The sequence below is a fragment of the Oncorhynchus masou genome, chromosome 10, assembly GCF_036934945.1.
Source record: "Oncorhynchus masou masou isolate Uvic2021 chromosome 10, UVic_Omas_1.1, whole genome shotgun sequence".
NCBI classification, from domain to species: domain Eukaryota; kingdom Metazoa; phylum Chordata; class Actinopteri; order Salmoniformes; family Salmonidae; genus Oncorhynchus; species Oncorhynchus masou.
This window is the reverse complement of record NC_088221.1, coordinates 28,489,702-28,501,338: the sequence shown is the minus strand read 5'-3', so window position 1 is coordinate 28,501,338 and position 11,637 is coordinate 28,489,702. Positions and strand designations below refer to the sequence as shown.

Below are 11,637 nucleotides of genomic sequence, written 5' to 3'. Positions count from 1 at the left end.
AGGGAGAGTTTTTATTGGTGTGATTTACCTGGAGGAATGACTATAGCCTCTATCTCTCAATTCAATTCAAGGTTCTCTCTCTCTCTCTCTGTCACTTGTTATCATCTTGCTCCCCCCTTTCCATTTTTCCTCTCTCTCCCCAGCAGTGTTATGATAAGTAGTTGGTCTGCTTTCTGTCTGTGGCTTTCTACTCCTTGGGTTTCAATTCCAAACATGGTTATCCTACTAGGGGTCTCTCTCTCCTCCTTTCCCTCTCTCTCCCCTCACCCTCCCTCTCTCTCTCTGTACTACCAACTGTGAGCTCTCCAGAGTAAGCAAATGGCTGAGTAAAATAGAGAGAAAATCAAGAGACAGACACAGCAAAACATAGACGGGGAAAAGAAGGGAGAAATCCATTCCAATCATATTTATGGTGTAATAACTGAAGCAGGACAAAGAAAATCTGTAGTCCAGCTGTACGTAAGAGAGCAACAGAGCAACTTTTGACAATTCATACTATTTTTTGCATCGTATTCTCTGTTTTGACAATACCTTGATTGAACTATTAAGAAATAGACCAACTCCAGTGACAACTTTTCAGACTCACTGGTAAAGTAACAACAACAAGTTGAGGCTTGAGTGGAGGACAAACTTTTTATTCCAGCTTTGACCTCAGGTAGCGTAGTAAACTTTGGAATATTCTGAGTGTAACTGTTTTTTTGGAATTTATTGAACAACTCGACAGTTTTGTTTGGAATAACAGCCTGTCTCCACCATGAGTGCAGACAACTCCACCCTGTTGGAGACAGTTTTCTACGGCCATCCACCATGTGATGGCTGGACCAACAACACAGAGGGGGCCTTCTACCACCTGGGCAACACCGTCTTGTTCCTGGGGTACATGGGGGGCAGCAGCGCCTACGGCTCCCTGTTCATCTTCGGTTTCTTGACGCCTGCCTTCACCTGCCTGGCCCTGTGGGGCTGGATGACCATGTGTGGGTTGGATGTGTTCACCTGGAACCTGCTGCTGCTGGTGGCCTGCGTGTTCCAGATCTGCCACCTCATATACAGGCTGCAACAGGATGGTTTGGCCAGCGAGGAGCTGTTGGCCCTCTACTCAGCCATCTACCTGCCCCTGGACGTGCCCATACAGGTGTTCAAAGACATTGTGGGGGCCTGTGAGAACAAGGTGCTGGCCCTAAGAGTAGAGGAGACGTATGCAGTGGAGGGCAAGACGCCCATCAACCAGCTATCCTTTCTGCTGTCAGGGAGGTGAGCGAGAGGAGGGTGTCAGTTTTAATGTCTGTATCATACCACTTAGAATGCATGATCAATAGTACATTACTTTGTTTGTTCTTGGTAGTATGTTACTGGAGATATTGGAACAGACCTGAGTCTTGTTTTAGTTGAGTTTCTGGAGGAACATAGCCAACTGTAGTTTAGTACAGTACTGTGTAATTCCAGTAGTTAGCTACACCACTACATGGCAAAAAAATGTATTACTTACTGAAAACACTACCAAGATTTTAATTTAGTTCAACTACCACCATGCTACTGCAAAATGTACTGCAATTACTAGTTGAACGAAATGTAATTCACTACTCCCCAACACTGGTCCTCAGCAGTGACTCCATCACTTCTTAGCTTTTTGACTAATATCAGGTTTAGTGTGTGTATCAAGTGTGTTGGGATTGGGAGGGTATGGTTAAAATGTCAGCCCCGGACGTTGTAAAACACAGGGTATTCGTGTTACTGGCTCACTGTAGTGTACTTGCTCCCCTTAGCGGCAGACAGCTGGGTCAAATACATAATGTCAAACACTTTATTTTCAAGTACTAGAGGTGTGCTTGATTTAGCTCATGTGGGACTATTATATTGATTCCATTGTACCGGGCAAATTAAATCAAGTGCTGTTCAAGATTTTGGAAGTATACAATGTATTTGACCCAGGTCTGGTGGCTGTTAAAATGTTGTGATATTCCCCCCAAAATTTGCTCTCCTTAGGTTGTGTACCAACACAGTTAACTAACTCCTCATATACTGCCTCTAAAATGAATGGTTCATTAATGGTACTGACAGCTATGTGAGTGCAAGTCAAGTTTATAACTTCAGGATAGCTAATTATTATCATATGCAAATAACATTTGGTGTCATAAGATGACATCTGTTTATGACAAGCAATTCCTAGTTTCAATTGATTCAAATGAATACCATCAACATTAATCAGACATGAAAGAGCACTGTTGGAATGTCTGTGACATCTGTCTATGTCGAACTTGGATTACGTCCCTGAGTATTGAGGTTAAGGACATAGATATTCATGTTAACTTGTTTCAAGGTTTTGGATCAAACCTAGTGATGTGTGTATTCCCTTCCTTCTCTCATTATCACCTACCCATACTTTCCCCCTCTCCTTTCTTACTAACCTTGCCCTTTCCTGCTCTCCCTGGTAGGATCCGTGTGTCTCTAGAAGGACAGTTCCTCCATTACATCTTCCCACTCCAGTTCCTGGACTCTCCTGAGTGGGAGTCTCTCAGACCCAATGAGGAGGGGAACTTTCAGGTACTGGACGGATTCTCGTCATTCATTCATTCATTTCTGAAGCCAGGGGTAAGTCCTTCACACTTACCCCTGACTTTTGACATTCCTAACCACCAGGTGACCCTGACGGCGGAGACGGACTGCCGCTACATCTCATGGTGCCGGCGCCGCCTTTACATGCTGCTGTCCAAGGATCGCTACATCACCCGCCTCTTCTCCGTCATGCTGGGCAGCGACATTGCCAACAAGCTCTACTCACTCAATGATAAGCTCTTTGCCAAGAGCGGTGTGCGCCTTGACATCCGCCTGCCCAGTCTCTACCACGTCCTGGCCCCCTCACCCCCGGGCAGCGAGGGTGAGGTCTGTAGCGGCAGTGGTAGTGCAAGGGACCGGGTAGACCCAGTGGAGCAGCAGGAGGCATCAGTGGTGGATGTGGTCCCGGTGCCTGCCTACCAGAAGTCAGAGCCTCCAACACCCCCGACCCCACGGCTGCAGATACAAGAGAAGTCCCCCAACCCATCAACTGCAAGCCCCTGCCAACCCCAAGGCCCACACCCACAGCGCCAGCCCTGGCCTTCAGACATGGAGATGCTCTCTGGTGAGGACTCCACCAGCCTGGTCCTGGAGGACTTCGCTGATATGACCGGGTCCTTAATGGATTATGGGAGTGAGAGGGATTATTTGAGGTAGAGGGCAGGTTGCTGGAGCTAACACACTGGGCCACTACTTAAGCTACATGTAAGTACACCTGTGTGCAGTTAAAGGGTGGGCTGGGGGGCTTTGCGTGTTTTGCTTGCTGTGTCCACACTCTCACTAATCCAGTTTTAAAATGGATATGCCCTGTGTTAAAGAACCTCATTTCAACTTTGCAATTATTTAAGTGATTTTCTGTTTGTTTTCACACATATTCCATCTATCTTATGCAGAGGCTATGCACTGCTTGCTCCTTCTTTTTTTTATTATATGAATGTTTAGAGAGTGAGTTAGTAATCTTAATACATTTCTTGTTTGAAATGAATGAGCATGAAGGGAAGAACATTAGATTGACCAAAGAGTTGGCAGAACTGGGACACCTCGCCTCTTGGGTACCCACTCTGTCTCTGAGGATTGTTGTTATACAGTTTACCTCCACTCCATCTCAATGGAGATCTGACGCCTCAGGAGCTCTAACCCCAAAACTCTTGCTGGTCTAATTCTCTACGTTATACTGTATATGTATGTATCGTATATTACAGCCTCTCCACCACTCCTCTTCCGGTATGTGGCATGCCTTCTTGGTAGCTGGATGTACTGTGGAGTGTGTATGGAGAGTGTATTTGTTTAGCTAGGTTAGTTAGACTGTACTTTCTGGCTGGATTCCAAAGCTTGGCCAGATGAAAGTACACAACAGTTTACAACAGTTTACCTGAGGGTGACTCTGATAGCTTATGTTGGTTCAAACAGATGGGGGTACCATCTGTATATATGTTGGAGGTTTGTAGTTTGGACCAGGATAGGGAGACAGCAGGGTGGGAGGCTGGCAATCATCTGTGTGTTTTTCTCTGACAGAGGCAATGATTAGAGCCTGCTGGAAACTGGGGATATCCTGGCAGACAGAGATCCAGTGCCATGCCATTAATCCACATGCCTACCCACTACCCCTCCCTTTCCCCCTATCCCAAAATCCTCCCTGACCCAACCGAGGGCAGATCGTGCTTCGGGCGGAGGAGGGAGAGGGGGGCAGGAAGGGGGTTGGATTCCAGGACAGCTGCTGGGTGCTTGGTGGAGGGCTCTGGCTCTGCTGTAATTGTAAAGGCTGCTGCTGACCTTCAGATGCAGGCTATGGTCAGTTAGACAGTGGCTACGGCAAGCAAGGGAATGAGAGGGGTGAGGGTTTGACAGGGGTAAGGGATGAGAAAAGGGCGAGGGATGTGGGTCATGTGAAAGCAGAGACCAGCCAGGCTCAGAGAACAGCCTATCCCTCCATGTCATTGTGACATCACAGGTCAGTAGTTCCTCCATCTCTCACTGTTAACCTGTTGTCAGGAATGTGAGGACTATGCCGGTGTAATTCGACCAATGGGAACGTTCGTTGTGAGATCATGTTGCAACCTTACACCATACTACTATATGTTCAGCTGTAATGCGTGATACATAGCATTTAGGTGAAAATGAAATACTCTCTGTACTTGGACAAGGTGAATATGATCTGCTTGCCTGCCATAAGGAAGGTTGTCGTAGTAACAGTTATGCTTGTTTTTTGACAGATGTTCTCTGTTTATTCCACAGGAGGGGAAACTGCTGGGACTCTACCAATGCGATACCAGAGAGGAAGAGCTCCTCTGGCTCCCACGGACACCCCTAAGCTGTGATAGTTTTACGAAAAGTGCAAACAGTTCCAGGTTGTCTTTATTACAGTCATGCTGTGCAGCGTATAACACTATCACAAAATGTTTATGCATATCTACAGCATTTTCCTGAGAAGACCAGTGGAACTGCAGGAAAGACAACCTGGGATATAACTATCACCACTGTCCTGGATGGAATCAGGCCCACCCAACACCACATCCCAGTCTCTCACCTAACATTATCTCACTCCTGTGATGTCATCTGTGCATGACAATAAAGGAGAGAGTGAGACTCTGGACACTGAACATAATTATGTTATTAACTGAATTTATTAGTTGATGTCACAGAAAAGAATCGTATACTCTTTTTATTATGTCACTCACATCTCCCATTCATCTGGATGGAAAGCCTTTTGAAGTAGAGATAGGATTATTCTATTATGATTCCACATTAAACTAATCATGTGCATTAGATGTTTTAACAGCCGGGGTTGGGTTGGCAAGCTAGGGGCACGTTAATCTTGTTTGTTTGTGCAGACATAATCTGAGAGAATAACGTTTGACTGAGAGCATGCTAAAAGGGTTTTCTCTTCCTGCATACATATTTTCAAATCATGATTCCAAATCTAACAGGCAGACAGACACACACTTCTGCATTTTGTCTACGTGCTTGTAAAGGTGTGATGTCTCACACATTGTACATTTAGTCAGAAAACATAGAACAGGAGTATTTTGTTTTTGTTGTCCCCCCCACCCCCCCCCAAAAAAAAAATGTGGGCCTACATATACATAATGTGATAAACATGTATTTTCATGGGGCCAATCTTTCTCCATAAAGTTCTTGGTGAAAATACATTGACTGTCAATTTTTCATCTATGTCTCCTCTCTCCTCCATCCTCAGTCCGAATAAGATTGAGTCTTCAAGTTTATCATGACGAGGTATTCAAACTCATCACAATTTGAATACATTGCTCACCCCTGCTTCTCAGAGCTGTTTTGCTTCAACAGAAGCTCTTATTAAGAAAGTAGCATTCAGCTGCATCGGAATGATTATGTACAGCGATACTAACGCTATTAGAAAATACACAACAAATGTAACCAGAAGAAAATTGTAGCATAGTCTGGCTGTAGGTGGTCTATCAGTAACATATGAGTGTGTGAGTGTGTTTGTATGTATATTTCCAACAGGAGCTATTGGCTGCATGTGTGTGTGTTTCTGTGTGAGCTGGAAACAGACTACGTCCCAGTAAAACTCTCCTAATTTCCTTTCCTTCATGCCTAATGATAAGGACAGGATAAGCTTCCTCCTTACTGGTCAAAGCATTCCACATCATTGATGACAAAGGAAAGGAGACGAGGAGAGGATGCCAGTTCAGAACTATTGGGAAGTTGACACAGCGAAAGAAACAGATGTTGGTGCATAGGTTGTGTGTGTTCAGGACATAAGGGTTCTCAGTCATTCCCACACAGCTGCACAAAATCATGGTTCCATGGAGATCCTCGTCTAATGTCAATCTTCTTCACACACAACGACTCCACTTCTCTGAAAGAGAAACAGTGTCATATGCACGCACAGGTACCCACACACAGTCTGTGTGTGTGTGTTTTAAATAGATGAAAGGATATACCTGACAGAGGGGAACTCTGATATACAGACAGACACAAAGTGGATGTCTCCCTGTCTGTAGAAGCGTGCTCCAGTGTTCTTCAGCTGGATGGAGTCTATCTCACACAGTGGCACCAGGTGGGCTATCACCCTCCTGTAAACTGAACCGTCTGTCTCTCTAGAATACACACACAGCATGACTGTTACTGAGAATATAATCCATGTTTACGTATCATAAAGTGAACAGCTGTGATTCATGCTGCTGTCTAAATATTTGTTTTGTCTCTAACAGTGAGGTTAGAGGTTGTTATACCTACAGCCTGAGTCTGTGCTCTGTTTCAGGAAGTCCGCTGGTTCTTAGGGTCACCTGCACCTCAGCAGTCTTGTCCAGGGGGGATACCTCTAGCTGCACCAGGATGTGATGGGCTGAGGGGGAGAGGGTGGGTGAGGGGGACGGAAAATAAGTTCATCATCATCACTTCAAATATTGCTTTATTTAAGCATTCAACTGTGGGGTGAAAGTAGTGGTGATGTGTCATGAAAATTCAACAATCTCCGGCTGGACAGTCAGTCCGAGATCACGAGAGGAAGGCTAGATGCAGCTACTCACCACAGAAAGGAGGTGCAGAGGTTGTCAGGAGGAAAAGCTTCTCTTGTTGAGGAAGAGGAGAGGCTGTCATACCGCTGTTCTCCAATAACCCTGAAACAGACAAGGACACATGGATGTACAAGAGACAGAGAGAGTGAGATGTAAAGTAGCCCTTCCTATCGCATCTATGACAGATGAAAGGCCTCCAGACTACATTAACCTCTTTGTCTGTATACTGTACGTCTGTAACTGTATCTGCAGTGCCAGTGGCCACAGTGATACTGTAAGTGGACACCAGACCAGACGTGACACTAGCTAGGTCAGACAGAAGCCCTATCTCTCATTGAGTGAAATCTGATTAAGGTGAAAATGGAAAGTGTGCTGGGAACTTTTAATATGATTAGGCCTATTCAAAATATCAAAATATGAACATGATGAAAATAATTGACATATAGCCTACTATACATGTATGAAGTGGCTTATTTATATTTTTTACATTCCAATGATCAAAGTACTCACAGACAACAGGTTGGTTTAGTTTTCAGGAAATTGTGTCATGTTGATAACCCTACCTATTTGTGGACATGTGCCATTGAAGACACCTTGGCAGCCTAAACAGCGCCCCTTTAGGAATTCCTCATAGCTGGAACAAGGGATGCCAGTCAGTGGGCAGGTCCCGTTCAGTGCGCTTATGTAGACGTGGAGCGCCCTCATGTGGTCACAGATCACATAGCCATACACTGGAAAGTAGACAAGAACTGACAACAAACGAAGAGGCTCAGGTAGCCATCAGCTTACCACCAAATATATCTGCTTGCTAGCAGTGGATGTTAGTGCTTAGTTGATAATGACATGTCTGAAGGTTATGTAGGCATATCATACTATCATACACAGGCACAGGGGCATCATGGACGCTGTAGAATATAGCATTTTTCAAACATCTGAAACAGATTTTTCCTGCAATTTAGAGACATAATTGTTATAATTGATTCTATATAAAAAAAACATGTCTATTTTTTTGCATATTTAAGCATACATCTTGAGGTGTTTGTATCCATCTGACTGGTGGTTCTTATTTTTTAAGAAACTAAATATACTTCTCTTCATCTCTGCTAAAATCTGGGTAAAAGATTGAAAGGAATGTGAGTCTTAGTCAGTACATGTAGTTATTTATTGCTTTTCTAAAGTCTACCAACCTTGCCAGCAGGCATGCCAGCTAAGATAGCTAGTTATCAGGTTGGGAGATTGTGAATCTATCTGGGCTAGCTAAATCCAACTTCATAAAATTGCTAGGTGGGCTAGTGGTATTACAGAGAAACAATCAATCAAATTAAAAAATACATCTGAGGGAACACGTGCCCCTCTGTGCCCCCTATGACGCCTCTGCACAGGCCTCTATGCCAATTGTAGTAGGATGTGCTTCTCAATTTAAATAATATTACACCAATTAAACATTTTGGCGGCAAAAGCACACACTTACTTGACACAAACCTTGAGCGAGCGCAACCTGCCTGGTCCATTCCGCCATTCAGGAAGAAGTCGGCATGGCCAACAGGGATGGAGATACCAAAGTCTGAGAGAAAATATAGACAAAAGGCTGATATCAGGAGATTGTCAGGTAAGCAGTGTTGTTGGGGTGCAGCCAACCTTTGTGTAGTGACTATGACAGAATTGCAGAGGAACTAGACCTACAACAAAACAGAACACACTAGCATTCAAGCTAGCTACCTAGCCCAATAAGCTAGGTGGAAAGATAATTGCAGAAATCTCTTTGCAATAACATTGTTTGTGTGTTCTCTTACAGTCAGAGTCTGTGTGGATGGCCTCCACAAACAGTGCATCTGAGGGGTCAAGACGGTCAAACGTGTCGGCTCCCTTAAACATGGGTCCAGCTGGGTCCAGACCTACAGGAGGAGATACAGACAGAGCAGTGAATGACTGAGGTGAGTGAGTGATAGGCTACAGCAGGGAAGGGAAACTTTGATGGGGTTGGGGTTCACAAAAAATCTGAACTCCTCGTGAGGGGCCGCGGTGGCTCGTAGGTCTGCGTACACACATCCATACAGAGCCGTGTGAGTAAAACATTTAAGCGGTCCTCCTCTTGCTAGCGGTTTTAGAGTTAATTTCCTGCAATTCTACTCATTTTGCTATGGGGCAGTTTTACAGCAAAAAAGACGGGGCATATGGCACACACAGTCTTGTACAGCTAACTTTATTGGGACATAATTCAATCCCATTCAAAATCATATTTTCTCTAACCCCTAACCCCAACCCTAACCTTAACATTAACCCAAAAACCTAACCTTAACCCTAACCCTAACCCTAGCACTAATTCTAACCTTAACCCTAATCCCCCTAGAAATAGCATTTGACCTCGTAGGGACAAACAAAATGTCCCCAGTTGGTCAAATTGTTGTTTGTTTACTTTTCTTGTGTGGACTTCTGGTCCCCACACACTTTTGATCCACACACACACACACACACACACACACACACACACACACACACACACACACACACACACACACACACACACACACACACACACACACACACACACACACACACACACACACACACACACACACACACACACACACACACACACACACACACACACACACACACACACGGCTGTGAATTGCTGCACCTAAACATTCAGACTACTTCACATCACAGGGCTGAATGCCTCTACTCAGACAAAAACACCCGAGATAATGTGAAGACAGACAATTGTATGCATTGTTGTGCCGTTGTGTGTCCTCAGAAGGGTAACGTCTCCATCGTTCACAAACACAGCGCTTTTCAATGTCTGCTGTTGTTGTTTTCTGGAGAGTGTTCTCTCTTTCTCTGAAAGCCTCATTCAGTCCACTTGGCAGAGATGAAAGGGTGAGTGACTGCCCTGCTTTGTGGTGACCAGTCGTTGTCTGGCCCTGTAGAGCCTTGTTCTGCAGACAGTAGGGGCCCTGTGCAACTGTTACTGGGTCAGACACAGATGGAGCTCACCTGTGATTCTCCCTATCTCCCCCTTGAACAGGGTCCCCACGAATCCAGACACGTGTGCCCCGAGGCTAACCCCAATGAAGTGAAATGACTCCAGTTTGCATCCATGGTTCTGTGAGACAGACATCAGTTCTACGTTATTTTCATTACTTTTAAATTAATTTGCTGTTGGTCAGTGAACATTGAGATTGCATTTATTAGTATGTAAACATAAACAAATGATTAGGCCCTGACCTGGAGCTGGTTGATGAGGACAGATATCTGGACGGCCACCTCCTTGTAGTTCTCCACCACCAGGTTGTAGGCGAAGGAGGCCCCATAGACCCAGTCCACCACCACCACATTGGCATCCTGCGCCCGCAGCAGAGCCTGGGCCAGCTGTTTCACCCAGGACGGCTTACTGCCCAGAGCCCTGGGAGGGAGGGAGGGAGGAAGGAAGGGGGAGGGAGGGAGATAGCTTATACGTTTTATTTGTAGATCCCCTTGCACTTTATGTGTGCCCATCAGCATAACCTCTCTCTCTATCTCTCTCACCTCTGTAAAGAGAGTATGAAATTACTGTGTCATGTTTTTGACCTCCCTCCCCTTCTCCTTACCTGTATCCATGGACAATGATCTTGGTGGGTAGGGAGGAGTTGAAGTAGGAGTTGTTGTTGCTGAGGGACTCCTGACTGAAGAGGCTGGCACAGTCTGTATTCTTGCGTGTCAGGAGTAGGTATTGCACCTGTAGCTTGCTGCCTTGCTGACGGTACTCCAGCCACGTCGTGTTGTTGAAATCAGCACATTCTGATCTGGACTCCTCATCCTCCCCTGCTGGTTCAGAGGAGAAATGTCCATAAAGAACCTTGACGACAACAACACCACCACCACCAACAACAACGATGACAGATGCACCATTTGCACAAAAAAAAATCATGTTTCACAACAGAGTTATTTACATACAGTGAAGTGGCATATGCTATAATAAATATGCTTAGAGCAAGGATAGTGTTTATTCATGACATGAAAATGTATTAGGCAGAAGCTTCTGCAATAGAGATGAGTGGTACTTACCTGCTGTGGATGTGATGTAGAATGCTAAAATACTGAGAAATGTTTCCGCTGTTTTCAGTTTCCAGCCCATCCTCTTGAAAGAAGACGATTGGTAACTTGTTCTGTAGCTTTACCGCTTAGGTTGGTGAACAGTGCCTCAGATCCTTAGCTTTGGAAAACCTATTTTCCCTCCCAACAGTGCTTGAAGTTATGCAATGACTATTTAATAGTACTGTAGTTCACTTTGGATCTAGAAATGCCATTCAATCCTCTACTGGTCAACAGTAACCTCAAACAGGGCAGGAATCTCCTTAAGAGAATTAAGTCGAACAAAATACGTTATTTCACAATGCCTGGCATTGAAATATTAAGTTACAACATCTGATTACAGTACAGAGATGGGGGGTTGGAGGAATTTCCTTCCCTGCTTTCTCGTAAAGTTCAGCTGGCCCAGTAAACTAGGCTTATGAAAACATACCCACATACCCATGTACCCCTCCTGCTCCAGTCGTTGGTCGGTGTTTTGCTTAGGACCCAGTGCTTGGTCAAATGCTTAGTC

The 11,637-nt window shown here is 44.9% G+C and overlaps 2 protein-coding genes across 7 annotated transcripts; one reads left to right on the top strand and one right to left on the bottom strand.

Annotated features, from left to right (window-relative positions):
* The first annotated feature begins 309 nt into the window (after window positions 1-309).
* LOC135547466 (popeye domain-containing 2-like) lies at window positions 310-5,605 on the top strand. 2 transcript variants are annotated; one of them, XM_064976507.1, is made up of 4 exons: window positions 310-1,251; window positions 2,433-2,541; window positions 2,638-3,118; window positions 4,789-5,605. In XM_064976507.1, exons 1-4 carry the CDS (start codon window positions 755-757, stop codon window positions 4,869-4,871), a joined length of 1,170 nt encoding a protein of 389 aa, XP_064832579.1. In that variant the 5' UTR covers window positions 310-754; the 3' UTR covers window positions 4,872-5,605. The 2 variants fall into 2 exon arrangements, with proteins under 2 accessions (XP_064832579.1, XP_064832578.1); XM_064976506.1 differs by having other exon boundaries at window positions 2,638-3,258; window positions 4,789-4,876.
* Window positions 5,159-11,604, bottom strand: LOC135547465 (phospholipase A1 member A-like). Of its 5 annotated transcripts, none has more exons than XM_064976500.1 (12): window positions 11,557-11,604; window positions 11,100-11,388; window positions 10,643-10,859; window positions 10,281-10,458; window positions 10,050-10,158; window positions 8,846-8,947; window positions 8,524-8,616; window positions 7,616-7,801; window positions 7,065-7,154; window positions 6,772-6,880; window positions 6,477-6,632; window positions 5,159-6,391 (listed from the first exon to the last, which is right to left on the bottom strand). In XM_064976500.1, exons 2-12 carry the CDS (start codon window positions 11,167-11,169, stop codon window positions 6,301-6,303), a joined length of 1,401 nt encoding a protein of 466 aa, XP_064832572.1. In that variant the 5' UTR covers window positions 11,170-11,388; window positions 11,557-11,604; the 3' UTR covers window positions 5,159-6,300. The 5 variants fall into 5 exon arrangements, with proteins under 5 accessions (XP_064832572.1, XP_064832573.1, XP_064832575.1 ...); XM_064976501.1 differs by having other exon boundaries at window positions 11,565-11,586; XM_064976503.1 differs by having other exon boundaries at window positions 10,643-10,856; window positions 11,100-11,602.
* Window positions 11,605-11,637: the final 33 nt, after the last annotated feature.